The sequence below is a fragment of the Lagenorhynchus albirostris genome, chromosome X (genome assembly GCF_949774975.1).
Source record: "Lagenorhynchus albirostris chromosome X, mLagAlb1.1, whole genome shotgun sequence".
In the NCBI taxonomy this organism is placed as follows: Eukaryota; Metazoa; Chordata; class Mammalia; order Artiodactyla; family Delphinidae; genus Lagenorhynchus; species Lagenorhynchus albirostris.
Genome location: NC_083116.1, coordinates 28,903,613 through 28,930,488, shown reverse-complemented (window position 1 = coordinate 28,930,488; position 26,876 = coordinate 28,903,613). Strand labels below are relative to the sequence as shown.

General features: G+C 46.3%; 1 protein-coding gene across 12 annotated transcripts in view; it reads right to left on the bottom strand.

The window, feature by feature from the left end:
• Positions 1-26,876, bottom strand: part of SEPTIN6 (septin 6) — a 68,473-nt gene that overhangs the window by 29,044 nt on the left and 12,553 nt on the right. For all 12 annotated transcript variants that reach the window (XR_009538374.1, XR_009538375.1, XM_060136816.1 and 9 more), the window contains exons 2-3: positions 25,378-25,492; positions 17,783-17,978 (exon numbers count right to left, since the gene is read on the bottom strand). Coding sequence is in view for 10 of the 12 variants with exons in the window: in XM_060136816.1 (XP_059992799.1) it covers positions 17,783-17,978; positions 25,378-25,492 (311 nt within the window). In the remaining 2 variants the exon portion in view is untranslated. The remainder of the gene's footprint in view (positions 1-17,782; positions 17,979-25,377; positions 25,493-26,876) is intronic.

The window sequence follows — 26,876 nt, the reverse complement described above, 5'->3', positions numbered from 1 at the left end:
GGAATGGCCAGACCACTTCAAAAACCTGCATTTTGATAGGCTTCGAAACTCTTTTAGAAGTTGCAAATGTCCTTGGTAATCCGACTCTCCCCACCCAGCTGGATTTCTCCATCTCCTCTCAGTGGGGCCTCCAACTCCGTCAGACTGGCCACCTCTTTGGTCCCCACGTGAGCCAACCATATGCCCGTCAGCGCGCTTTCTCTCTAGAATATGCATTTCTCTCTTCTCATCCCAATCCTGCCCTCCCAGGCCTCAGGGCTCGGATGAATGCCCATCTCCTCCACAATTCCCCAGTTATGCCAGAAATCCCTTCTGTGACCCAGGAGTGTAAAAAAGAATTATGCTACTGGATCGCTTACTGTTGCTTCACAAGGATTAGTGTTCCCTCAAATAGACTGTGTCCTTGTGAAGGGCAGGGACAGTGAAGGGCCCTTCTCTGCCCCCATGGGGCCCCGATGCAGTGTGGAGCCCACTGGCAGTATCTGTGGATGGGCTGACTGCACACCAGGCTGGGCTCATGTCTCCACTTCCTGCGTCTCCCCCGCAGTGCCTAATACTCAAGCTGGTACCCAGTGGTGGTCAGGACCTCTCCTTGACCCATTGCTGGGGAATCTTCCAGAACACAGTGGGTTCTGCTCAATCTTCCTGGGTTCGAGGCGCTCCCCACTTGGCTCCCCTAAGGTCCAGGTATTTTTCCAGTTCTCATTTCCTCTAAGGTCATGACTTTAAAATCTACGTATTCGGACAAAATTTGGTAAAGATAGTCCCGCCTGCACAACCTTAACACATGTGCGCGCACGCGCGCACACACACACACACACACACACACACACACACACACACACTCCACACGCCCCACCCCCCAGCTCACTGAGTCTCCAGGCACGGCGCTCCCGTGTGGCTCCAAGTCTTGCTGGGAGTCTCCTATCTGTCCTGGGAAGCTTCTCTGTTCTCTCCCAGGCCATTCCTGCCACCCCTGCAGCCTCTTCCTGCTCTAGTTAGGTCATCTTAGCCTCCGCCCTGCCTCTGTTCTCATCTCCCCGTCTGTCCGCTGCCCCTCCCTCCAGGGCTTCTCCCTTCAAGCTGGAAGAGGTTTAGCATCTGGCCCGGGACAGGGAGTCTGCAGAGACCACTGTGGGAAGGGAACACGATTGAAGGAGGAGCAGCAGCTCCCACCCTGAGCCTTTTTGAAAGATCCCCCTAGCAGAGAAGGCAAAAGAGCTCTTTTAAAAAGAATCACAGAATTCTAGATTCTGAGAGCTACATACAGAGAGCGCCAGATGCTGGGTACCTCTGGAGCCTCAGAGAAAAATCTAAAAATATAGTCCTTTCTTTTTCCTTTGACCCCTATGAGTCAAACATTGTTCTGAAGGGTAAGAGCATCAAAGAATCTGTTGGTTGCAGAGATCCTTAGAAGGTTCCTGAAGAATTAGGAGTGGGGGCGGGGGGATACATCCCTTAGGTTTATCCAATTAATTTTCAGGTGACAGGCTCACTTGAGTGATCTAATTATGGCACTGCTACATTTTTTCCCTCCATTACATAACTTTTTTACTTCATCTTTTTTTTCTTTTTTGCGGTACGCGGGCCTCTCACTGTTGTGGCCTCTCCCGTTGCGGAGCACAGGCTCCGGACGCGCGGGCTCAGCGGCCATGGCTCACGGGCCCAGCCGCTCCGCCGCATGTGGGATCTTCCCGGACCGGGGCACGAACCCACGCGCGATCCCTGCATCGGCAGGCGGACTCCCAACCACTGCGCCACCAGGGAAGCCCCTGGACCATCTTTTGTTGTCATTCTACACATCACATGCCCGTTAGCCCTGCGTGGTCCTGGTCACTCCCATGGCCTCAGTTATCACTGTCTCCTATCTGCTTCCTAGACACCCGGAAGTCATCCCAGTCTCCTTCTCCCACGTGCCAGTCCTCAGTGCAAACGCAGCTGTCAGAAGCTCCCCTGCTAGAAACCCAGAAGGCCTGGTCACAGACATTATACTTGAACAGCACCATCTCAGCCATCAAAGCCAAGATACCATAAGGTCGGGTCTACCGGAACAGTGCCCAGAGTGACAATACCTAATCTACTCCATCCTTCCAGCCACTTCTTCCCTCTATGCTCACTGCTATTCCACTCTCTCCTCATGGACTCATCACCCCTCAAAAATGTGTCCACTGTGCCCTCTGAAACCCCTGAACCATGGTAAACAAAACTGCCTACCTCTTTGCCACTCAGAGTGTGGTCCTTGAATAGGCAGCACTGTGGTCACCTGAAAGCTTGTTAGAAATCAAGACTCTCCAGTCCCCAACGCAGACCTACATGATCAGAATCTACATCTTCCTAAGAGCCTCAGTGGCTTGTATGCAACTTTAAAGTTTGAGAAGTGCTGGCCTATATCATCTTTCTCTTCACAGAACTTGCCTTACCTCTTCACACTACTGGTAACCCAATTCTCCCCTGAGGACCCTGCAACCCTGAGGACCCCGCAACCCTGAGGACCCCATTGCCTGGCAGCCCCCTCCTATGTAGGCTTCTTTTTTTTTGGCTGTGCTGGGTCTTCGTTGCTGCGTGCGGGCTTTCTCTAGTTGTGGCGAGCGGGGGCTACTCTTCGCTGCAGTGCGCGGGCTTCTCATTGCAGTGGTTTCTCTTGTTGTGGAGCACGGGGTCTAGGCGTGCAGGCTTCAGTAGTTGTGGCGTGCAGGCTCAGTAGTTGTGGCACACAGGCTCAGTAGTTGTGGCTCGCGGGCTCTAGAGCACAGGCTCAGTAGTCGTGGAGCACGGGCTTAGTTGCTCCGCAGCATGTGGGACCTTCCCGGACAAGGGATCGAACCCGTGTCCCCTGCATTGGCAGGCGGATTCTTAACCACTGCGCCACCAGGGAAGTCCCCTGTGTAGGCTTCTTATTCTCCCACAACCTGTGTACATTGGGCTCAGTGTGTGGGCATTCAGGTAGCCCCTCAGCGCCACTTCTAGGGCGTTATCCTCTACCTCAGTGTAAAAAACTGTCTCCGTTTGAGGCCTGTTCCATCCTCTTGTGGTGGTGCCTGACCCCGTCTTTCTCCCTGTTCTGGTGACTGCAATGTGCTTGAGGACAGGCCATCAACCTTCAGCCTCTTTACTCCTTGATCGCCTCAACTTCACCAACCTCCAGCTCCCTCTACTTCAGCCACCTACACATCAAAGCATTTGCCAGGCCAGCTTCACCCAAGACAGCTTCTAACGCCCCACTATCTGACCACCACTGCACAACTTCCCAGCTCTCCTATGCTTTCAGTCTGCCTAAACCTGATCTTTCACCTCATAGAATCCTCTGGTACCTTGACCTCTCCGTTATCTCACAGGATACCAACCCCCTCCTGGCCTCATCTCCTTCTCGCCCAGGCTGACCCCCATAACTGATTGTCCAAAACGCTCTTTTATCAGCTCATCTCCCACCACACCCCTGCTTTCTACCCTCCCTGCCTAGCAAACCTGCTGGGCGGAATAAATTTCAGGATCTGCTTTCTGCTCCTACACCACTGCTGCTGAAGTTGACTCGAAGCAATCACAAAACTTTGGGTCCTGGGGACTTCCCCGGTGGTCCAGTGGGTAAGGCTCTGTGCTCCCAATGCAGGGGGCCGGGGTTCGATCCCTGGCCAGGGAACTAGATCCCACGTGCATGCCACAACTGAAACCCAACGCTGCCAAAATAAATAAATAAATAAATATTAAACAAACAAACAAACAAAAACCTTTGGGTCTTGGTACCCAAATTCCTGGCCTCCAACCTCATTATAGGCCTTTAAAACAGCACGACAATCCTTTTGCCCGGCCTTGATTGGCTCCATTCCTACTGCTTTCATTGACCATGCCAAACTTTCAACACTTTCCTCAAGCTTCAGAACTTATTCATGACCCCTTCCCTCTCACAAGACGGTATTATCTTCTACTTTATCAACAAAATCAAGGTCACCAGGCTCACACTGCCCCAACCCACCTCACTCCCTCCCCTTCCCTGTTCCCCTCTGGTCTCTGAGGATGAAGGGTCCCTCATCCTGTTCAAGGTCCACCATCCCTTGTGTACTTGATCTTATTTCTTTCAGGCTCTTTGAGAACCTGGCTTCATCTATCAGCTCCTCACCTACTACTGACTACTCCCTCCCCGCAACCTATAAACAGGCTTAAGTCTTCCCTCATCTCAAAAAAAAAAAAAGATCTGGGCTTCCCTGGTGGCACAGTGGTTGAGAGTCCGCCTGCCGATGCAGGGGACACGGGTTCGTGCCCCGGTCCGGGAAGATCCCACATGCCGCGGAGCAGCTGGGCCCGTGAGCCATGGCCGCTGAGCCTGAGCGTCTGGAGCCTGTGCTCCGCAACGGGAGAGGCCACAACAGTGAGAGGCCCGCATACCGCAAAACAACAACAACAACAACGACCAAAAAAAAAGATCTTTCCACAGCCCAGTCCTCCTCAACCACACATTTCTCCCCAACTACTGCCCTGTGTCTTTTCTTCCCTTAGCAGTCAAGTTTCTTTTCTGCACCTACCACAGGGTCTGGCATGTAACAGGTGCCCAATAAATATTTAATGCATGGATGGAGTAGATGAAAGAATAATCTACTCATTTATTTATTTTTACTTCTCGTTCATTCCTCAACGCACTGTAGACTATTTTCCACCCTCACCAGCATCCTAGTTGAAACCTTCAATGGATACTTTGGGGTTTTTTTGGTTGTTGTTGTTTGAAGTATAGTTGATCTACAATGTTGTGTTAGTTTCAGGTGTACAGCAAAGTGATTCAGTTATACTGTATATCTTCTTTTTCAGATTCTTTTCCATAATAGGTTATTACAAGATATTGAACATAGTTCCCTGTGCTATACAGTAGGTCCTTGTTGTTTATTTTGTCTATAGTAGTGTGTACCTGTTAATCCCAACCTCCTAATTTAGCCCTCCCCCGCTTCCCCCTTTGGTAACCATAAGTTTGTTTTCTATGTCTGTGGGTTGGATACTTTTGGTTTTAAATGATGAAAAGTTAGAGGTGTTTATTTTCTTTTTCCCATCAATGTATATATCATTCATTCATTCAACAAATGTGTACTGAATACCCACTCTAAGCCAGTTCACTAGCTTGTACTCATCCTGCAAGATTTCAAGACTTAGCCCAGTCATTCCTGATCACCTCCTCTCCCCTTTCAGCAACCTGCACCCTATACTCCCGCCACCAGGCTTGACTGCTGCTCTTCCTGTGCGCACAGGCCCCCTCCACATACCTCTGTTACTGTACTTACCACATTATGTAGAGTTTGTATACATATTTGCCCCCTCTACTCAACTACAAGCTCCTTAACTAGAGACTGTGTCTTATTTCTCAGTAGCCCTGGCACCTCACACTGTACCTGGCACACAGTAGGCATTTAGTATTTTATAAACTGAACTAGATCTCCCGCATCAATTGGTTACTATTTTCTATCTCTCACATCTGCCCCCTCCTCTCCATCCTGGAAGCTTCTGCTCCTGTTCAAGCCCTTGTCATCTCTCCCATCCTCATAAAACTCACCTGTGACCTTCTTGTTTCCCTCCACACACTGCTTTATCTTTTTCCCAGCTCAGAAAAGCTTTTTAAAGGAGCAATGTATATCCACTTTATCTGCTTCTTTTTAAATTTTTTCAACTCTTTTTATTTTTTAAATTAATTAATTGGGTCTGCATTGGGTCTTCATTGCCGCACACAGGCTTTCTCTAGTTGCAGCGAGCAGGGTCTACTCTTCGTTGCGGTGAGCGGGCTCCTCATTGTGGTGGCTTCTCTTGTTGCGGAGCACGGGCTCTAGGCACGCGGACTTCAGTAGTTGTGGCATGTGGGCTCTAGAGCGCAGGCTCAGTAGCTGTGGCACACGGGCTTAGTCGCTCCACGGCATATGTGATCTTCCCAGACCAGGGCTCGAACCCGTGTCCCTTACATTGGCAGGCAGATTCTTAACCATTGCGCCACCAGGGAAGTCCCCAAAATTTATTTTTAATTATGCAAAAAATACATGTACTTAATCTACCCTCCTCAGAGGTTACTAATAGTAGTTACCATTTTTAGTTTGTTGATTATTCTTGCAGACTTTTTTCTCTGCTTCTATAAACAGAGAGAGAGAGAAATGTTTGTTTTACTGGGAAGGGGCAGATTTATACAAATGGCGTCATGATCTGTGTATCATTTTTCAACTTCTTTTTTTCACTTAACAACATGTTTATGTAAGTATATATAGATCTAACTCATTCTTTTACACTGCCAAATACAGTTCCATGGTATGGTTGTACTATAGATCATTTAGTTGCCCTATTGGTGGAAATTTAGACTGTTTAAAAATTTTTTTTCGTTCCATAACCAATGCTGCAGCGAACATCATTTTTCTATGCTTTTTATGAACATGTACAGTTGTTTCTCTAGGCTATATTCCTAAAGGTGGACCTGCTGGATCATAAGATATTCACATTTAAAATTTTAACAGATACCATCAAATTTGACCTTTACAAAATCTGTGTCAATTTATACTCCCAGCAACATGAATAAAATTACCTGGTATTAATGGATATTATATTTTTATGTTTTATTTTTGCAAATCTGATAGATGAAAAAAATACTTCATTGTTTCATTTTGCATTTCCCTACTCACTGATGAAGTTGAATGACAATCATTTCATATGTTGATGGGCCATTTACATTTCCCCTTCTGTCAATTACTTGTTTATTTCTCATTGAATTGTAGAAGCTCTTTTTACATTTTAGAAAAATCCTTTGCTATACAGGTTGCAAATATTTTCTCCCCATCTGTAGTTTGTTTTTACTTTTGTTTATAGTATGTTTCAATAGACTATTGACTGAAAAAATGCACAACCTAAAAGTTGAGAATTATGTTTTATTTGGTGGACAAAACTGAGGCCTTAAGCCCAGAAGACAGCTTCTCAGAGAGTTCTGAGGGACTGCTCCAAAGAGGTAAAGGAGGAGCCAGGATATACAGGGGTTTTTGCAACAAAAACCAGGTAGTCAGAACATCAAAAGATTACTGTTAATTAAAGAAAACCAGACATCTCAAGTTAATGAATGTAGCACTTTTCTATGTATGGGAAGAGACAAGAGTCTGGCTGGGCTCACTGAAATCATGCCTTTGACAGGCATCTTAACTATCTAGGGCCAGTATCCTGCTTTTCTCCATCCATTCTGAGTCCCCGCAGGGTGCACTGTTGCAGGTGGCCTCAGTGGCTGCTGGCTTGATGGCCTCAATATCCTTTGTTTACTGAAAAAGCAGGCGACACTTTTCACCCACAAGAAAAAGGTTTTTGTTTTTGTTTTGTTTTTAATTTTAACAAATTTAAATCTGTCAGTCTTCTATGACTTTTGGATCTTGTGTCATGATTAGAAAAGCCTTCTCTAAGGGATCAACAGAATAACTAAGGCAGAAGAATGGATAAGTGACCTGGAAGATAAAATAGTGGAAATAACTACTGCAGAGCAGAATAAAGAAAAAACAATGAAAAGAACTGAGGACAGTCTCAGGAACCTCTGGGACAACACTAAACTCACCAACATTTGAATTATAGGGGTCCCAGAAGAAGAAGAGAAAAAGAAAGGGACTGAGAAAATATTTGAAGAGATTATACTTGAAAACATCCCAAATATGGGAAAGGAAATAGTTAATCAAATCCAGGAAGCACAGAGGGTCCCATACAGGATAAATCCAAGGTGAAACACACCAAGACACATATTAATCAAACTATAAAAAATTAAAGAAAAAGAAAAATTATTAAAAGCAGCAAAGGAAAAATAACACACAAGGGAATCCCCATAAGGTTAACAGCTGATCTTTCAGCAGAAACTCTGCAAGCCAGAAGGGACTGGCAGGACATATTTAAAGTGATGAAGGAGAAGAACCTGCAACCAAGATTACTCTACCCAGCAAGGATCTCATTCAGATTTGACGGAGAAATTAAAACCTTTACAGACAAGCAAAAGGGAAGAGAATTCAGTACCACCAAACCAGCTTTACAACAAATGCTAAAGGAACTTCTCTAGGCAGGAAACACAAGAGAAGGAAAAGACCTACAATAACGAACCCAAAACAATTAAGAAAATGGGAATAGGAACATACATATCGATAATTACCTTCAATGTAAATGGATTAAATGCTCCAACCAAAAGACACAGACAGGCTGAATGGGTACAAAAACAAGACCCACATATATGATGTCTACAAGAGACCCACTTCAGACCTAGGACACATACAGACTGAAAGTGAGGGGATGGAAAAAGATATTCCATGCAAATGGAAATCAAAAGAAAGCTGGAGGAGCAATTCTCATATCAGACAAAATAGACTTTAAAATAAAGACTATTAGAAGAGACAGAGAAGGACACTACATAATGATCAAGGGATCGATCCAAGAAGAAGATATAACAATTGTAAATATTTATGCACCCAACATAGGAGCACCTCAATACATAAGGCAAAGGCTAACAGCCATAAAAGGGGAAATCGACAGTAACACAATCATAGTAGGGGATGTTAACACCCCACTTTCACCAGTTGACAGATCATCCAAAATGAAAATAAATAAGGAAACACAAGCTTTAAATGATACATTAAACAAGATGGACTTTATTGATATTTACAGGATATTCCATCCAAAAAGAACAGAATACACATTCTTCTCAAGTGCTCATGGAACATTCTCCAGGATAGATCATATCTTGGGTCACAAATCAAGCCTTGGTATATTTAAGAAGATTGAAATCGTATCAAGTATCTTTTACGACCACAACGCTATAAGACTAGATATCAATTACAGGAAAATATCTGTAAAAAATACAAACACATGGAGGCTAAACAATACACTACTTAATAACCAAGAGATCACTGAAGAAATCAAAGAGGAAATCAAAAAATACCTAGAAACAAATGACAATGAAAACACGACGACCCAAAACCTATGTGATGGAGCAAAAGCAGTTCTAAGAGGGAAGTTTATAGCAATACAATCCTACCTTAATAAACAAGAAACATCTCAAATAAACAACCTAACCTTACACCTAAAGCAATTAGAGAAAGAAAAACAAAATAACCCCAAAGTTAGCAGAAGGAAGGAAATCATAAAGATCAGATCAGAAATAAATCAAAAAGAAATGAAAGGAAAGATCAATAACACTAAATTCTGGTTCTTTGAGAAGATTTAAAAAATTGATAAACCATTAACCAGACTCATCAAGAAAAAAAGGGAGAAGACTCAAATCAATAGAATTAGAAATGAAAAAGGAGAAGTAACAACTGACACTGCAGAAATACAAAAGATCATGAGAGATTACTACAAGCAACTCTATGCCAATAAAATGGACAACCTGGAGGAAATGGACAAATTCTTAGAAATGCACAACCTTCTGAGACTGAATCAGGCAGAAATAGAAAATATGAACAGACCAATCACAAGCACTGAAATTGAAACTGTGATTAAAAATCTTCCAACAGGACTTCCCTGGTGGCACAGTGGTTAAGAATTCACCTGCCAATGCAGGGGACACAGGTTCGAGCCCTGGTCTGGGAAGATCCCACGTGTTGCCGAGCAACTAAGCCCGTGTGCCATAACTACTGAGCCTGCGCTTTGGAGCCTGCGAGCCACAACTACTGAGGTCCACGTACTGCAACAAAGAGTAGCCCCCACGCACCACAACAAAGAGTAGTCCCCGCTCACTACAACTAGAGAAAGCCCGTGTGCAGCAATGAAGACCCAATGCAGCCAAAAATAAATAATAAAAAAAAATCTTCCAACAAACAGAAGTCCAGGACCAGATGGCTTCACAGGCAAATTCTATCAAACATTTACAGAAGAGCTAACACCTATCCTTCTCAAATTTTTCCAAAATATAGCAGAGGGAGGAACACTCCCAAACTCATTCTGTGAGGCCACCATCACCCTGATACCAAAACCAGACAAAGATGTCACAAACAAAGAAAACTACAGGCCAATATCACTGATGAACATAGATGCAAAAATCCTCAACAAAATACTAGCAAACAGAATCCAACAGCACATTAAAGGATCATAAACCATAATCAAATGGGGTTTATCCCAGAAATGCAAGGATTCTTCAACATACGCAAATCAATCAATGTGATGCACCATATTAACAAAATGAAGGAGAAAAACCATATGATCATCTCAATCGATGCAGAGAAAGCTTTGGACAAAATTCAACACCCATTTATGATAAAAACCCTCCAGAGAGTAGGCATAGAGGGAACGTTCCTCAATATAATAAAGGCCATATGTGAAAAACCCACAGCCAACATCATCCTCAATGGTGAAAAACTGAAAGCATTTCCACTAAGATCAGGAACAAAACAAGGTTGCTCACTCTCACCACTATTATTCAACACAGTTTTGGAAGTTTTAGCCACAGCAATCAGAGAAGAAAAAGAAATAAAAGGAATCCAAATTGGAAAAGAAGAAGTAAAGCTGTCACTGTTTGCAGATGATGTGATACTATACATAGAGAATCTTAAAGATGCTACCAGAAAACTACTAGAGCTAATCAATGAATTTGGTAAAGTAGCAGGATACAGAATTAATGCACAGAAATCTCTAGCATTCCTATACACTAATGATGAAAAATCTGAAAGTGAAATTAAGAAAACACTCCCATTTACCATTACAACAAAAAGAATAAAATATCTAGGAATAAACCTACCTAAGGAGAAAAAAAAAAACCTACCTTAGGAGACAAAAAACTTGTATACAGAAAATTATAAGACACTGATGAAAGAAATTGAAGATGATACAAATAGATGGAGAGATATACCATGTTCTTGTTTGGAAGAATCAACATTGTGAGAATGACTCTACTACCCAAAGCAATCTACAGATTCAATGCAATCCCTATCTAACTACCGCTGGCATTTTTCACAGAACTAGAACAAAAAATTTCACAATTTGTATGGAAACGCAAAAGACCCCGAATAGCCGAAGCAATCTTGAGAAAGAAAAACGGAGCTGGAGAAATCAAGCTCCCTGACGTCAGACTATACTACAAAGCTATAGTAATCAAGAAAGTATGGTACTGGCACAAAAACAGAAAGATAGATCAATGGAACAGGATAGAAAGCCCAGAGATAAACCCACGCACATACCATCACCTTATCTTTGATAAAGGAGGCAAGAATATACAGTGGAGAAAAGACAGCCTCTTCAATAAGTGGTGCTGGGAAAACTAGACAGCTACGTGTAAAAGTAGGAAATTAGAACACTCCCTAACACCATACACAAAAATAAACTCAAAATGGATTAAAGACCTAAATGTAAGGCCAGACACTATCAAACTCTTAGAGGAAAACATAGGCAGAACACTCTATGACATAAATCACAGCAAGATCCTTTTTGACCCACCTCCTACAGAAATGGAAATAAAAACAAAAATAAACAAATGGGACCTAATGAAACTTCAAAGCTTTTGCACAGCAAAGGAAACCATAAACAAGATGAAAAGACAACCCTCAGAATGGGAGAAAATATTTGCAAATGAAGCAACTGTCAAAGGATTAATCTCCAAAATTTACAAGCAGCTCATGCAGCTCAATATCAAAAACACAAACAACCCAATCCAAAAATGGGCAGAAGACCTAAATAGACATTCCTCCAAAGAAGATATACAGATTGCCAACAAACACATGAAAGAATGCTCAACATCACTAATCATTAGAGGAATGCAAATCAAAATTACAGTGAGGTATCCTCTCACACCAGTCAGAATGGCCATCATCAAGAAATCTACAAACAATAAATGCTGGAGAGGGTGTGGAGAAAAGGGAACCCTCTTGCACTGTTGGTGGGAATGTAAATTGATACAGCCACTATGGAGAACAGTATGGAGGTTCCTTAAAAAACTACAAATAGAACTACCATATGACCCAGCAATCCCACTACTGGGCATATACCCTGAGAAAATCATAATTCAAAAAGAGTCATGTATCAAAATGTTCACTGCAGCTCTATTTACAATAGCTAGGACATGGAAGCAACCTAAGTGTCCATCAACAGATGAATGGATAAAGAAGATGTGGCACATATATACAATGGAATATTACTCAGCCATAAAAAGAAATGAAATTCAGCTATTTGTAATGAGGTGGATAGACCTAAAGTCTGTCATACAGAGTGAAGTAAGTCAGAAAGAGAAAGACAAATACCGTATGCTAACACATATATATGGAATTTAAGAAAAAAAACAAATGTCATGAAGAACCTAGGGGTAAGACAGGAATAAAGACGCAGACCTACTGGAGAACGGACTTGAGGATATGGGGAGGGGGAAGGGTGAGTTGTGACAAAGCGAGAAAGAGGCATGGACATATATACACTACCAAACGTAAAACAGATAGCTAGTCGGAAGCAGCCGCATAGCACAGGGAGATCAGCTCGGTGCTTTGTGACCGCGTGGAGGTGTGGGATAGGGAGGGTGGGAGGGAGGGAGACGTAAGAGGGAAGAGATATGGGAACATATGTATAACTGATTCACTTTGTTATAAAGCAGAAATTAACACACCATTGTAAAGCAATTATACCCCAATAAATATGTTAAAAAATAAAGATGTGGCACATATATTCAATGGAATATTACTCAGCCATAAAAAGAAACGAAATTGAGTTATTTGTAGTGAGGTGGATGGACCTAGAGTCTGTCATACAGAGTGAAGTAAGTCAGAAAGAGAAAAACAAATAGTGTATGCTAACACGTATATATGGAATCTAAGAAAAGAAAGAAGGTCATGAAGAACCTAGGGGCAAGATGGGAATAAAGACACAGACCTACTAGAGAATGGACTTGAGGATAGGGGGAGAGGGAAGGGTAAGCTGTGACAAAGTGAGAGAGTGGCATGGACATATATACACTACCAAACGTAAAATAGATAGCTAGTGGGCTTCCCTGGTGGCGCAGTTGTTGAGAGTCCGCCCGCCAATGCAGGGGACATGGGTTCGGGCCCAGGTCTGGGAAGATCCCACATGCCGCGGAGCGGCTGGGCTCGTGAGCCATGGCCGCTGAGCCTGCGCACCCGGAGCCTGTGCTCCGCAACGTGAGAGGCCACAACAGTGAGAGGCCCGTGTACAGCAAAACAAACAAACAAAAAAAACAATAGCTAGCTAGTGGGAAGCAGCCGCATAGCACAGGGAGATCAGCTCGGTGCTTTGTGACCACTTAGAGGGGTGGGATAGGGAGGGTGAGAGGGAGGGAGACGCAAGAGGGAAGAAATATGGGAATATATGTATATGTATAACTGATTCACTTGGTTATAAAGCAGAAACTAACACACCGTTGTAAAGCAATTACACTCCAATAAAGATGTTTAAAAAAAAGCCTTCTCTACCCCCAAAGTTATAAAAATATTCTCTTATATTTTTTCCTCATATTTTTAGAAGTTGTTTTTAATCCAACTGGAATCTATTTTTGTGAATGGTGTTTGTGTGGGATGGTCTCATCTTATGTTTTCCTAACGGATGGCCTATTTTCCCAGCACATTTTCTTTTTGTTTTGTTTTGTTTTTTTTGCGTTACACTGGCATCTAACTGTTGTAGCCTCTCCCGTTGCGTAGCACAGGCTCCGGACGTGCAGGCTCAGCGGCCATGGCTCACGGGCCCAGCCGCTCCGCGGCATGTGGGATCTTCCCGGACCGGGGCACGAACCTGTGATCCCCGCATCGGAAGGCGGACTCTCAACCACTGCGCTACCAGGGAAGTCCACATTTTCTTGAATAGTCCATTCTTTCCTTGCTAACTTACAAATGCTAAATGCCCATAGAAACATGGATTTGATCTTGGACTCATTTTTCTGTTCAATTGTTCCGTTTGCTTTTCTTTTTTTTTTTAATAAATAAATTTATTTATTTATTTTTGGCTGCATTGGGTCTTCGTTGCTGTGCACAGGCTTTCTCTAGTTGTGGCGAGCAGGGGCTACTATTCGTTGTGGTGCACGGGCTTCTTATTGTGGTGGCTTCTCTTGTTGTGGAGCACGGGCTCTAGGTGCACAGGCTTCAATCGTTGTGGCACGAGGGCTCAGTAGTTGTGGCTCTCCGGCTCTAGAGCGCAGGCCCAGTAGTTGTGGCACACAGGTTTAGTTGCTCCATGCCATGCGGTATCTTCCCGGACCAGAGCTCGAATCCCTGTCCCCGACACTGGCAGGTGGATTCTTAACCACTGTGCCACCAGGGAAGTCCCTCCTTTTGCTATTCTGATGCCTTTACTTCCTTACCTCCCATTCACTCATGGCAATCTAGTTTCTACCCACGATTTCCCTGGAATTATTATTCCTAAGTGTATTAATGACCTTCATGTTGCCAAACCCAATGGATATTTTTCAGTTTTTATCTCTCTGGACACTGTTTATCATTCCCTCACATATGCTACATAATACAACTCTCCCTTGATTCTTCTACCAATAAAAGTCACGATCATAACAGTATCTTCTGTTCGTTAGTTACCCCGTGCCAGGCACTGTTTAAGCGTTTCCTATGCCATACACGTGGAGTATGCCTCACCCATGACCCTCTGGGTAGATATCAGTATTATCACCATCCCCACTTTACAGGAAACTGAGGCATAAAGAATTTAAGTGCCTAGTTGTAGTGTAAGCCCTGACAGTTGTAACTTGCATTTTTGTAACCCAAGTGTCTGATTTAAGCTTTGATTTCGGAGGCATCCACTTCAAAAAGGCACCTACTTCAAGGACAGCTATCACGAATAAACACACTGCCAGCCACAGAAAGATAAGGAACCAGCCCCGTCCACCCCCCCACCCCAGGCGTCCTTGCTTTAAAGATATTGGTGGATTTCTATAACTGACCATTTAGGCCACTTGTTTTTTTCTCTCCCCACGTGTTAAATTCCCGCTCTTATGTTTTACATTCACCAATAAAGAGTAAGCCCGCAAAACCACAGGCCGCCTACCCTCGATCCCTATGAAAGCAGAACCCCAGGCCCAGGTGCTCTCTCTCTCTTTCTCTACCCTCGACCTTGCTGTGTAGCCCCGGGTGTGCCTTCTCCTTTCCAGAACCTGTGAGTAATAAACCCTTTTTTCCCCTCCAAGTTTCCTGACGGTTATTACTGAGGGCGTCTTGCAATCATAATAAGAACCACGAGGGCCGGTCCAGCCGCAACATTGGTTATGGATAGGCCGAGACCAGCACAAAACGCTTGTCCAAGATCCCTGAGCTAATAAGTAGCAGGATGGGATTTGAACCTAGGTCTGTCTGAGACCAAAGCCTGCGTTCCTAAGCACACCCCTTTCCAGCCTGTCCTCTGTCTCCCTCTTGAGTTCCTTTTGCTTCAGCAGCTTTCAAATGGTGCCCTTCAGGATATGGCCTTCGTCACTGCTCTTCTCAGTTTGCCCCTGCACCCTGGGTAAAGCAGGGCCTTCTGATGCTCTCTTTCAGTGCAGCTGCACTGACCTATCTATGTCCTCATGGCCCTGTCAGAATGGAGAAAACACGGCTTTTTATTACGAATCCCTGGAGCTTACTCCACTTCTGTTCCCCAGCCCATTTCCCGGAGGCTTCTCATTTTTACTTATGCAAGTTTGTATTATTTGATATAAGCACGTTATCACATTTATAATCAGGAAAAACAGTAAGGATATTAAAAATATAAGAGAAGTAGGTTAGCCTCTAAGGGGCAAGAGAAGTAGATTAGCCTCTAAGGGGCTCTATCAGTTTGGCCCTCCCAAACCATCATTATGCAGGCGTTTTCCAATGTTAGATATGTCGACTATATGTTACTGAGAACTGTGAAAAATTTAATGGACGAAATGCTGAGCAATCTGCAGCTGAGATTAATCACTCATATTGTGACCCAAGTATCCCCTTTCCCCAGGGTTTAATTTATTCTCCACCAAACAAGATTAGCACAATAAGCAGGCCTATACAAAGCAGAGGTGTCCTTCGTCTAGAATTTCAAATGGAAAACAGAATTCAGTTCAATTATTAAGGAGCTAAATATATTTACTCATTATAAGGAAATGAGTATGGCTGTTGTTATTTTAAGGGAGAAATAGAAGAATCTGGGATACAGTTCATCTGAGAAGCAAGGGAATCCTCAAAGGATGAGCACTGCTCAAAATGATGAATGACTTTTTCTGTGAAGAGCACCTGTGATAGCCATGTGACTTTTAGGTAAATGCAGACGGTGCCTGACGCCCTCCCCCTCCCTCAACCCAGCCCTCATCTCGTCCTCATCTGAGCCTCACTCCAGCCCTCACTGGCACACCATTCTCAACCACCCACAGTCTCTCCTCCTACCTCTCTGCTTATTCCAGCTCGGTCTCTTTCCAGGATGTCTTTTCCGCCATCTGCTGACTTAACATCCTCAGGTTTTTATCTTTAGCCCAGCGTTCATCTCACTCGGCTCCAATCCTTGGATGATCTTACGTGTGTCTGTGGCTGGAACATATCACCTATACCTTGTAACCCAAGTCTGTTTACAGCGCAGACCCTCTCCTGACCTCTAATCCTGCATATTCAGCTGCCTATCCTCTCTCTACGGTCCGCAGGCAGCTCAAACTCAACACTTCCTAAACAGAGCTGATTCTTCTTAAACCTGGTTCTTATGGTAACTCTTACTGAATGCTGCCAACCATCTGTCCACCCTCCAAAGCCAGAAATCCAAGCCTCATTCTAGGTTCTTCTTTTGCCCTCTCAACCCCCAAGTCCTGTTGAGTCTACCTACTCAGTAGTTATCAAATCTGTCTCCTCTTCCCTGTCTCAGCACCTGTGTCATCGCTGGCCTCGATCAAATTGGTCCAACAGTCTCCTAATTGGTCTTCCTGCTCTCCAGCCCATCCCATACTATCCCAAAGCCCCCTCTTCAAAGGCCAGTTCGACTACATCGTTCAACTTCATAAAGCTTTTCAGTGGCTCCTTAGCTACACATTCTACAAACCCCTCCATGATCTGGTCCCTGCTTACCTCTTCAGGCTCATCTCCCCTCACTTTTCTCCCAGCTCACGCCAAGCACCAGCCCAGGGGCACAGCAGGCATTGCGGGGCCCTAGGTTTACACGATTTGAAGGGCCCTCCAAGAAAGATCAAACAACACAATGACTAGAAATTAGTTCCAGGGCTTTGGAGGTGCGTGAGCAGCTGCGGGCCCTGAAACAAGCTTCACTAGCTTCACAGTAACTCTACCCCTGGTCTAGCCAAACAGAGCAAGCTCAGTCCCCTAGAACATGCCACAGTCTTCCACATCCCTCTGCCTCTGTACAAGCAGCTGTCCCTGCCCGGGATGGGGTTCCCAACCTTCCCTGGTCTGTCCAGCAAAATCGTTCACCCTTCAAAGGCCAGCTCAGGGGCACCTCCTCTGTGCAGGCCTCCCTGACCTCCCTGCATGGAGCTGACTGTTCTCTCCTTCACGTTCTCATTGTAGCTTGTCCTTTACCTCTGTGTACCCTGTCCTTTACAGAGCAGGTCACACTCAAAGGAACTTGTTTGTTTAAGACCAGGTTTCCCGTGAGTCTTCGCCTCAAGGGCAGAGACAAGGTCATTCCTTTTTAGACTGTTGGAGCACGGCAGTACCTGGCTCAATAAATGTCTGTCGAATGGAATAGAAAAACATCCTGCTTTTGGCAAAGCGTGTGGAGTAGAACACTGAAATAGACAGGGACCCTGGGCGGAGGCGGCGCTAGTGAGCTCTCTGCTGCCTGCCTGCATCATCTGAGAGGTCCAGCGGGACCCCAGTGGTGAGCTCCTCCCCGTGGCCTCCCAGTAGCCTCCCCACCCCACCGCCTCCCTTACCTGTCCTCCTTGTTGATCTGGTCCCCGAAGCCCACTGTGCTAACAATTGTGAGCTTTAGCCCCACGTTGCTTTCTTGAAGGTCATATGTATTGGACTGGAGCTGGACACCCGGCTGTGTGTGGGTGGCTGGCTCCCCCTCGAACTTGGTGTTGAACAGGGTGTCCATGAGGGTGGACTTGCCCAAACCTGTCTCTCCTGAAAAACAAAAGAATGAATTATGATGCATTCACACAATGACCACGCAGCCATTACACATGTTTCGGATGCATATTCACTGACATGGGAAAATGTACACGGTAAGACACTAAGTGAGGAGCACGTAGAACTACATGGACTATTTGATCTCAGTTAAGTGGAAAAGAGTATAAGGAGCTGCACCAACATATTAGCAGCAGTCATCTCAGGATAGTGGAACTGGGGTCATTTTTCTTTTAGTCTTCATATTTTTGTGTTATTTGAAAATTGAGTATGCATTGTTTTTATAGTCAGAAAAAGAAACCGTGTTAAAGGCAGTGATGGCGAGGTAGAGTTATGCCTAGAAAAACACTGGAAGGGCGTACAATGTACTCTTACCAACGGTCATGTCTGGGTGGTGGGGTTATGTGCGCTTTTCACTTCTTTCTTTATGCTTTTCTCTATTTTCCAAGTTTTCTACAAGGAACGTGTATAGCTTTCATAATAAAAATTTAAGGGCTATTTTCAAGTTTACAAGAAAGGGACAGCAGTCCCTCATCAAATAAGTATCCTCTCCTCTCAGTCCCCACCTCTCCCAGCCAGGCCCAGCCAGCACCCAGATACGCATCCCAGTGGGGAGACCATTTTTAGCTAATGGAGAGGGAATTTAGCAGGCCACAAATTATTCTTCCCTTTAAATTTCAAACAAGCCAGTCAGTTGTTTGTTTAACTAACAGGCTGCGGGATACTAATAAATTAAACCCCTGGAATTTCAAAACCACTGGCTTTCACACCAGGGCAACGAGTCGGGGAAGGGCTGCGGGGACTGGTGAAGGTTTGTGGAGGTTATTCCTGAGAGACGCAAAGGATGTCAAGTCACTGCCAGGAACCAAGGACTGCGCTTTGAAGACCCGGGCTACCCTGCTGTTGCGCTATCATCACCCCTCTTCTCCCTTTCCCTGCTCACAACCCTTGAGATGTGGGAATTGACACACCTTCCCAGTTGGGAATGGGGGGAGTGGGTTTGCCCTGGGCCAATCCTGGCCTGGAAGGTCCCCTCTTGTGACCGACAGCACATATCTGCAGGGCAGTCCAGGGCTAGGGTTCGAGCTGCACAACCCATAACCGTAAATGGTCCATCTCCCCTCCCACCTCTGGGTGTGTCTAGCTTTGCATCTTGCAAACCTCTTTTATCCGGAATAATGAGCTATGAATGCAGGAGGTGCTTTTAAAAATATGTGTCTATGCTGAGAGCTTTCTGTATGTGGAGGGATCAGTGTGAGAGAGAGAGAAAGCAAGGAGAACATTCAACTCAGCCTGGCTACCCGGCTCCCCAGCCCGATTTCATAGCCAGGTCTGACTAATGTGGTTGATTGCCAGGATGCAGGGAAATGGTTCCTCACACAGATCCTGCTTCCAGCCAGGGTCTGTTATACCTACTAGCAGCAAAGACTCTCCCAGAAGAGGCCCTTTTCTCCCTCCCTAAAGGGACAGGAAGTATTTGGGTCCCCAGAAAAACTTGGTGAGGTGGGAAGTGGCAGACTTGGCTGCCATGGGAAGTGGCAGACTTGGCTAAGCAACGGAAGAAATCGCCCCCCTCCCCGCCCAAGGTGCGGGTGCCGCTCCACTGGAAAGGGGCCGGCACCTCTGAAACGGGAGCACAGGGTGGCTGCCTCTCCCTAACTCGCCTTCCCTCTGGGCGTTGAAGCTTAAGCTACATTTTCGCCGGTCTTTGTCCGTGCCTAATACAGTGTCCACGTACATCCCCACTTTCAGACCCTCTCTCCCGTTCTGTGAGCTCTTTGCTGAACGCCCCGCAGCTCCTAGATCGTGGCGGGCCCTGACTCCCCAGCACCCAGAGCTGGCTCCCTGACTCCCTGATCCTAAGACTTCCCAGAGAGCAGGGGATGGGCAACTTCTGGTACTCCCCGGAGCGCCTAGCAAGAGGCTCACACAGAGGCCTCAGGAGCAGTACCACAGAGGGAAGGGCCCGCCCTGTTTGCGCAGCTGTAGAAAGGCAGGCCGGGTGGGCCGGGCAGGGCAGGGCAACGGAGAAAATGACCACCCGGACGCCTGCCAGTGCAAAAGGGCTGTGGAAATTAGATGCTCAATGATGAGTGTCTGGAAGAAAAGACCCGGCGGGTGTCTAGGGAATTGTGATAAATGCAGCATGAGAAGAGGGCAGAAAATCAAGTGTGCTTGTCCCGTTCCAGTTTTCCATCAATGTGGAGCCTGGGGGCGGGGAGGGGTGGGAGTTCTCTCTCTCTGGATGGCTGCCACAGACCCAGCCTGAGCCTGGGATGTTGTCCTGGGCCCGGTACTGAGCGGGGGAGGGGAGCCACTCTCGGCTCAACTCAGATCAGGTCAGCAGATTCCACACCCCTGCAGGAAGGTAGGGACTTGGCAATTAGATTCCAGCAGGAAACCTGAACAGTCCCGAGGGGTCAATTTCTCTCTCCTCCTCCCTCCTCAGAGTGTACAGCGGGGTTTCTTAACCCTTTTTAAGTCATCTCCACCAGCCCAGAGGATTTCCTCTCACTTGACTTAATGTAGATAGGATCCCGGAAACACCAGCTTTTTAAAAAAGAATTCAATTTAAAACATGCAATATGAAATCTGCTTTTTCAAGCTATACTCCCTGGGCTAGTCTGATGTTGACCTCTCTACCGGGAGTTCAAAACCACTGTGACAAAGAAAAGCTTAAGCCCTTTTCCTCATCTGCTGTTAACATTTGCATCCTCTGGTACCTTGTGCAATTAAGTCCTTGCAAGTGATGAAATGCAGAGTCCCAGGCAGGTTGACCTAAGCCTAGCCCTTCCCCTTCTCTGGACTCCAGTCTCTTTTTCCATAAAATGAGCAGGTTTGAGTAGTAATAATAACAGCTATTGCTCCTGGAGCACTTACTACGTGGGCACCACTGTAAATACCTTACATATATTCCCTTATTTATTCCCTAAAGTAAGACTGTGTATTAGATAATACTACTATTTGTCCTTAATTTACAGATGGATTAACCGAGCCACTTCCTAGCTGTGTGAATGTTCCCCTGCTCTTCAGTCTCTCTGCACGTCACGTTCCTCATCTATAAAATGTGGAGGAAGAAACTGGCCCAGGGTCACAAAAGTAGTATGTGGCAATGCCAGCATTTGACCGCAGGCAGTCTGACACTGGAGCCCATGCATGTTCTAGTGTGTCCCATAGGTGTGATATGTTGTTTCATTCAGTCATTTGACAAATATTTAGAACCTTTAATAGGAGCCAGGCACAGGTTTAGGAGCCGGGGATACAGCAATGATCAGGAGCTAGTCTCTTCCGGCTCCGAATGTTGGAATAAACCAAGAGAAACGTCTCTGAGTTCAACCGGAAGGTGTCCAAAAGGGAACTCTCCAGGAACTCCTGTTGGCCAAGGGAGCCTATGGATGGGGACGAGGTCCTGCCTGGCTCTGTGACCTTGCCCTCTACTTCTTCCTGATCTTGCAGAGACCTAGCAAACAGGGGTGTGCTGGAGCCGGCTCGCCCGGCTTCCTGCAGTTCTTCCCAAGCCCATGTGCAGTGATGTCATGTTGGCAGCTTAAAACCAGCTATGGTGGGAATAATGACAGCACAAAAATTGGTAAATGCTACAAACCACAGCAACTTTTCTCCTGAGAGTGGGTGGTTTGACGCTGACCAGCACACCACCGCTGGCAGCCTGTCTCAGACAGGTGGACGGCTGCCTCTCCCAGAGATGGAGAGAAGAAACCATCGCTCCCTAACCCTGAGAGAGTGCTAGCTGCCCTTCCCCTCCTCCTGCACTGAGCCTCAATCCTGCTTCTCTTGTATGTTTTGTTTCTCCAAGTTCAACAGAGCCTAGTTGAGCCTGGAATCCTGAGCAGTTTCAAAGTAAATATTAGCCTTATGACCCTTCGCGCTCGTCAGGCATTCTCTGTTGCTGGCACGTTCCGAGGGCTGAGTCTCTTTGGGGCTCTTTCCCAGCAGAACGTTTGCACTGCTGACTCTAGTCGTTCCTCCAACGCCTCCTGTGCTATATCTAGAATCCTGGGATCCGAGTGATTTCCAAAGCTAAGCTAGTAGACTGGGAGTGGGCTAGTAGACTTTTTAGAACAGGAGGGGGACCTCAGCCCACTCGGTAATTACTGTCAACCGTAGCGTCTGTTGGAGAGGAGCCATAATATGCTCACACCCATGTGCCTGGCCCTCTAAAAATAATGATCGTAGGTGTCATCATCAGTGCCCTTATGTATAAATTACGCTCTTGATTCATAAAAATTCTCCCTCTCCATGCCAGCATGCACATGCGCACTTACGCACGGAGGGTACTCACTCCGCTAGGCTGGGGCCTCTGATCGGCAGCCCAGCACCACAATAAACAATACGGTGATAAAAATATTCTAGATCTCTGTTAATAACCAAAGCCAGTGTTACCATAATTTTACATTTAAAATGCCCTATCGGAAAAGAAAAGAAAATCCTTTGGGGAAACATATTCTATGCCCAAACAGAACCGTTTTATAATCGTCGTTAAGGGAGTAAAGCTGACCGTTATGCACAGGCAGTAAGCATGAAAGTATGGTCGCTGAAGGTCCTGCGAGAGAAACGATCACCTTCAGCAGCCAAGCTATGGATCCTTCGCCACGTCGGTGACGCTACCCAGTCCCACGGCTGGGCTGAGATTGCAGCCTTAGAGCCACCGTAAGCCGCCTGTGACTTTGGCCCAAATTGTGGGTTCTCAGAGCAATGACAGGCTTCTGAGCCCAGCCAGAGCGGGGGATGCATGAGTTGCAGGCTTTTTTGGATCAGGGATGGGAAGTGCAGTTAACCAGCCTGGGCGGGTGCATCCAAGGGGTGCACCTGCACGGCTAAGAGGGGAGCTATTAGAGCAGCCGTTTCCTGAAACTTCATAAGTAGAGAGAGAAAGAGGAGGTGACTCCTTGGGTGTGAGGGTCTCCTTTCTACCCTTCCCCTCTTGGAGGGTCTGTCCTGGGCAGTTGAGCGATTCCATGCCCGCAGGTGCACAGTGAAGCAGCTGCATATGTACGATGCCTGGGTGGGTAGGGGTTTACTATTTCTCCCACTTGGGACTTCCCTGGTGGTGCGGTGGTTAAGAATCCTCCTGCCAATGCAGGGGACACGCGTTCCACCCCTGGTCCGGGAAGATCCCACATGCCGCGGAGCAACTAAGCCCATGCGCCACAGCTACTGAGCCCGCGAGCCACAGCTACTGAGCCTGCGAGCCGCAACTACTGAAGCCTGCACACCTAGAGCCCGTGCTCCACAACAAGAGACGCCACCGCAACGAGAAGCCTGCACACCGCGATGAAGAGTAGCTCCCGCTCGCGGCAACTAGAGAAAGTCCGCGCGCAGCAACGGAGACTCAACGCAGCCAAAAATAAAAATAAATAATAAAGAAATAAAGAAATATTTCTTCCACTCACTTTGCCTTGAGCTTGGCTGCCTCTTCCTCCGGGCCCTAGGGGAGCCTGTGGACCACATGTCCAACTACCCTACGCTGCCACCCTCAGAGAGCCATCCTGACCTATGCGGCCTCCCTCCTAAAGCTTTACTAGCCCACCCAATTGCACGTGGTTTGAGAGGCTGATGGGGGTGGGCCTGTCACTTCACTTCTCACCCCCTCAGCTTCAATGCAGGTCACCCGGAGCTCTGGGAGGAATGCCAAGGGACTCCAATATGTTTGTGTGAAAGGTTTTCAGTAATCAAATGTTATGTGAAATAAGTTGGCCATCAGCCAAAGATGGGAGCGATCTGGCAGTGCTAATACTGGACGTGATGGTATTCGATCTTGATGTCGATCACCGTGACTGCTGTTTATTTTGTATCCCTCTCCTAATAGCACCTCATCGTAACCATGGGTAGACTTTTGGCATCTGAAGAATTAACAGCCTAGATCTGGACTCTCAGGCCCATGATATGTAAATCCGTGAAGCACATATTTTCATCTCATAGGTTCCAAAGCTGGTGCGTGAGAGTGAGTCATTTCACTAGTGAGTGAGCCTAGCTGACTGCCTGTCAACCATACTTAGAAGTGGCTTTGTTTTCTCTACTTGTCCTCGAGTGTGTAGCTAATTCTCTGACAGAAAATGATCTGAGGAGTGCCAGGGAGGGAGAAGAAAAAACAGAGTCCAAGAAAATGAATGACCTTAGTTACAAAACAGAACTTTAGACTACATTAGAGAGTAGAATATCCAATTCAGTAGTGGTTCACACCCTCAGTATGAATGAATTCCCCGTATGCTCTGTACAAAAACAGGAAAAGGCAATTAGCAAAAGTGTTTTGAGTGTTCCGACCGGGCATGAAAACTGCCATTATTATGGTATTTATAGAATCATTAAGGTTTGGAGGTATGTCACTAAAAATATGCAGGTACGCCTTACTGCACTGTATAGTGAAAATTTTACACTGTGATCGTGTTTGCAAATTTGGGATTATTTAAGGTCTAACGAGAGATTCTCAAAGAATGTCAAGGAACCGCTGTTCCTGAGACTTGCTTGACTAGTGCTTGACAGTTTCCAAAGTGCCTCTGCATTCTCAAGAGATGTCTCTGGCAGCGGTTACCAAAGCAGTGGGAGGGACAAAGGGTCAGGCAGACCTGGGTCCCTGTCATGGCTCTGCCACTTATTCTGTGTTGCCTCAGCTAAGTCCCTTATCCCCCCCGCCCGAGTTTCTTGGTCTCCGTCTGTTCCATGAGGATATGAATGCCACTTGGTCTGTTCACTTCCCAGAGTCCTAGTAAGGACCCAAACTGTTAACATGGGAAAGTGGTTGAGAAATGTAGTGAGTGGTTCCTGCGGGGATAATTCATGCGTTCATTTCACATACATTATTGAACTCTCTTTGTGCTGTAATTAGCACAGTAGAGGTGACTAAGACATGGTTCCCACACTTGAGACTAAAGGTCCAGGCACAGATACACTTAAAGGGAATAAAAAGAACTTGGCACACAGCTGTGTGGTGCCTGCACAGAGCTCAAACTGTACCAAGCACAGCAGGGCTGCAGAGGAAACAGACAGACCCAACCCACTGCCCACAGCTGGTAAGCAGGCATCTTTCCACAGCCATTACCTCCCTCCCAATTCCGCCCTGGCTCCTATTTTCTGCAGTCAGAACAAACCTGGTAAGAGTAGCTGAGCCAGCCAGCTCCCTTACAGAATTTCCACTGGGTGTCACGCAGCTCAGCTCCCCCCAAGGTATGGCCCCGCATTCTGGTCTGGGCAGGGAAAAATGTAACTACAGCCAGCTGCTCACCAAAACAAGCAGAGGGACAAAAGAAGAAGAGGGGCAGAAAAATTCCTGCAAATAGATCAGAATGACACACTATTGAACCTAATGACCTGCAGAGCCACACCCAGCCATTAAGGATCCATATTCTGTAATAGAATTTCCTGCTATGGAAATACTCACCCACGCACAGGATGTTGAAGCAGAAGCCCTGGCTGACTGACTGATTCACCAGCTGGTCGGGCAAGCTGTCGAACCCCACATGTCCAGCCAGGGGGACAGTTCGGCAACCTTCACCCTAATTTGGAAGGGGAGGGAGGGGAGAAAATGAAAATGTGCTTAAAAGCAACCTGGGTCTCACTTCCCCATCCAAATGCTCTCTGTGCTAGGAATTAACACCCACTGGGGCCCATCTCCCCTTAGCTAGTCCCTGATCCAAAGCAAAATGACCCATTCGCTTAGAAATCATGGATTCTTGGGTACAGTCATCCTTGAGGCTCCATAATGAACGTCACATAGTTCCAGACACAGCAAACTACAGAGGCGGCTTGTAAGGGGTGGGAGGGCGGGGGGGAGGTCAGGGGATGAGAAGGTTCCCAGCCTTGGGTTAATTCTCCTCACAGAGACTCAGTTTCCTTTCACATCTGTCAAATGACATAATATTACCTTACAGATGATTGGGAGACTCAAATATGCCAACACATGTAACGAGCTTAGTACAATGCCTGGAATATGTATAAGTGTTCAGTAAATACGACAAAGGGACTTCAAAAAGCAATTTCTCTTCTTGGGACTTCCCTGGTAGTCCAGTGGGTAAGACTCCTCGCTCCCAATGCAGGGGGCCCAGGTTTGATCCCTTGTCAGGGAACTAGATCCCACACACATGCCACAACTAAAGATCCCTCATGCCCGTGACTGCCATCTGGCAAGACTGCTACCCTCACATATCTCACCTCACACCCTCCAGTGGAGTAGTCTCAACAGACAACCATATGCCATCATTCAGTCCTGGGTGGTATATTCTGGGCCCCAGAGGGGTACCTGAAGACAGCTGGGTTTTATGAGTGGCCTGCATCACTCAGGGCTACATTCACCCCCTTTTGCTTTCCCTCACCCTTTTCGCCATCTTTTTATCAAAGCAATCAAAAAAAGATGTAAGGGGCTTCCCTGGTGGCGCAGTGGTTAAGAATCCGCCTGCCAATGCAGGGGACACGGGTTCGATCCCTGGTCTGGGAAGATCCCACATGCCACGGAGCAGCTAAGCCCGTGTGCCACAACTACTGAGCCTGCACTCTAGAGCCTGCGAGCCACAACTATTGAGCCTGCATGCCACAACTACTGAAGCCCGCGCACCTAGAGCCCATGCTCCGCAACGAGAAGCCACCGCAATGAGAAGCCCGCGCACCGCAAGGAAGAGTAGCCCCCGCTCACCGCAACTAGAGAAAGCCCGCGCGCAGCAACAAAGACCCAACACAGCCAAAAATTAATTAACTAATTATTTTTTTTTAAAAAAAGATGTAAGTTTCCCACTGTTCATTCTTGGTCCTCAAGACTGCAGGGGAGACAGAAACCTAAGAGCCAATATGCTTTCTCGATGGAGTCTCCTACTCAGCAGGCATCGGAAATTGGGAGGCACTCAGAGTTGAGGTTTCCTGAGCCATATATCATCACCCCCGGCTGCC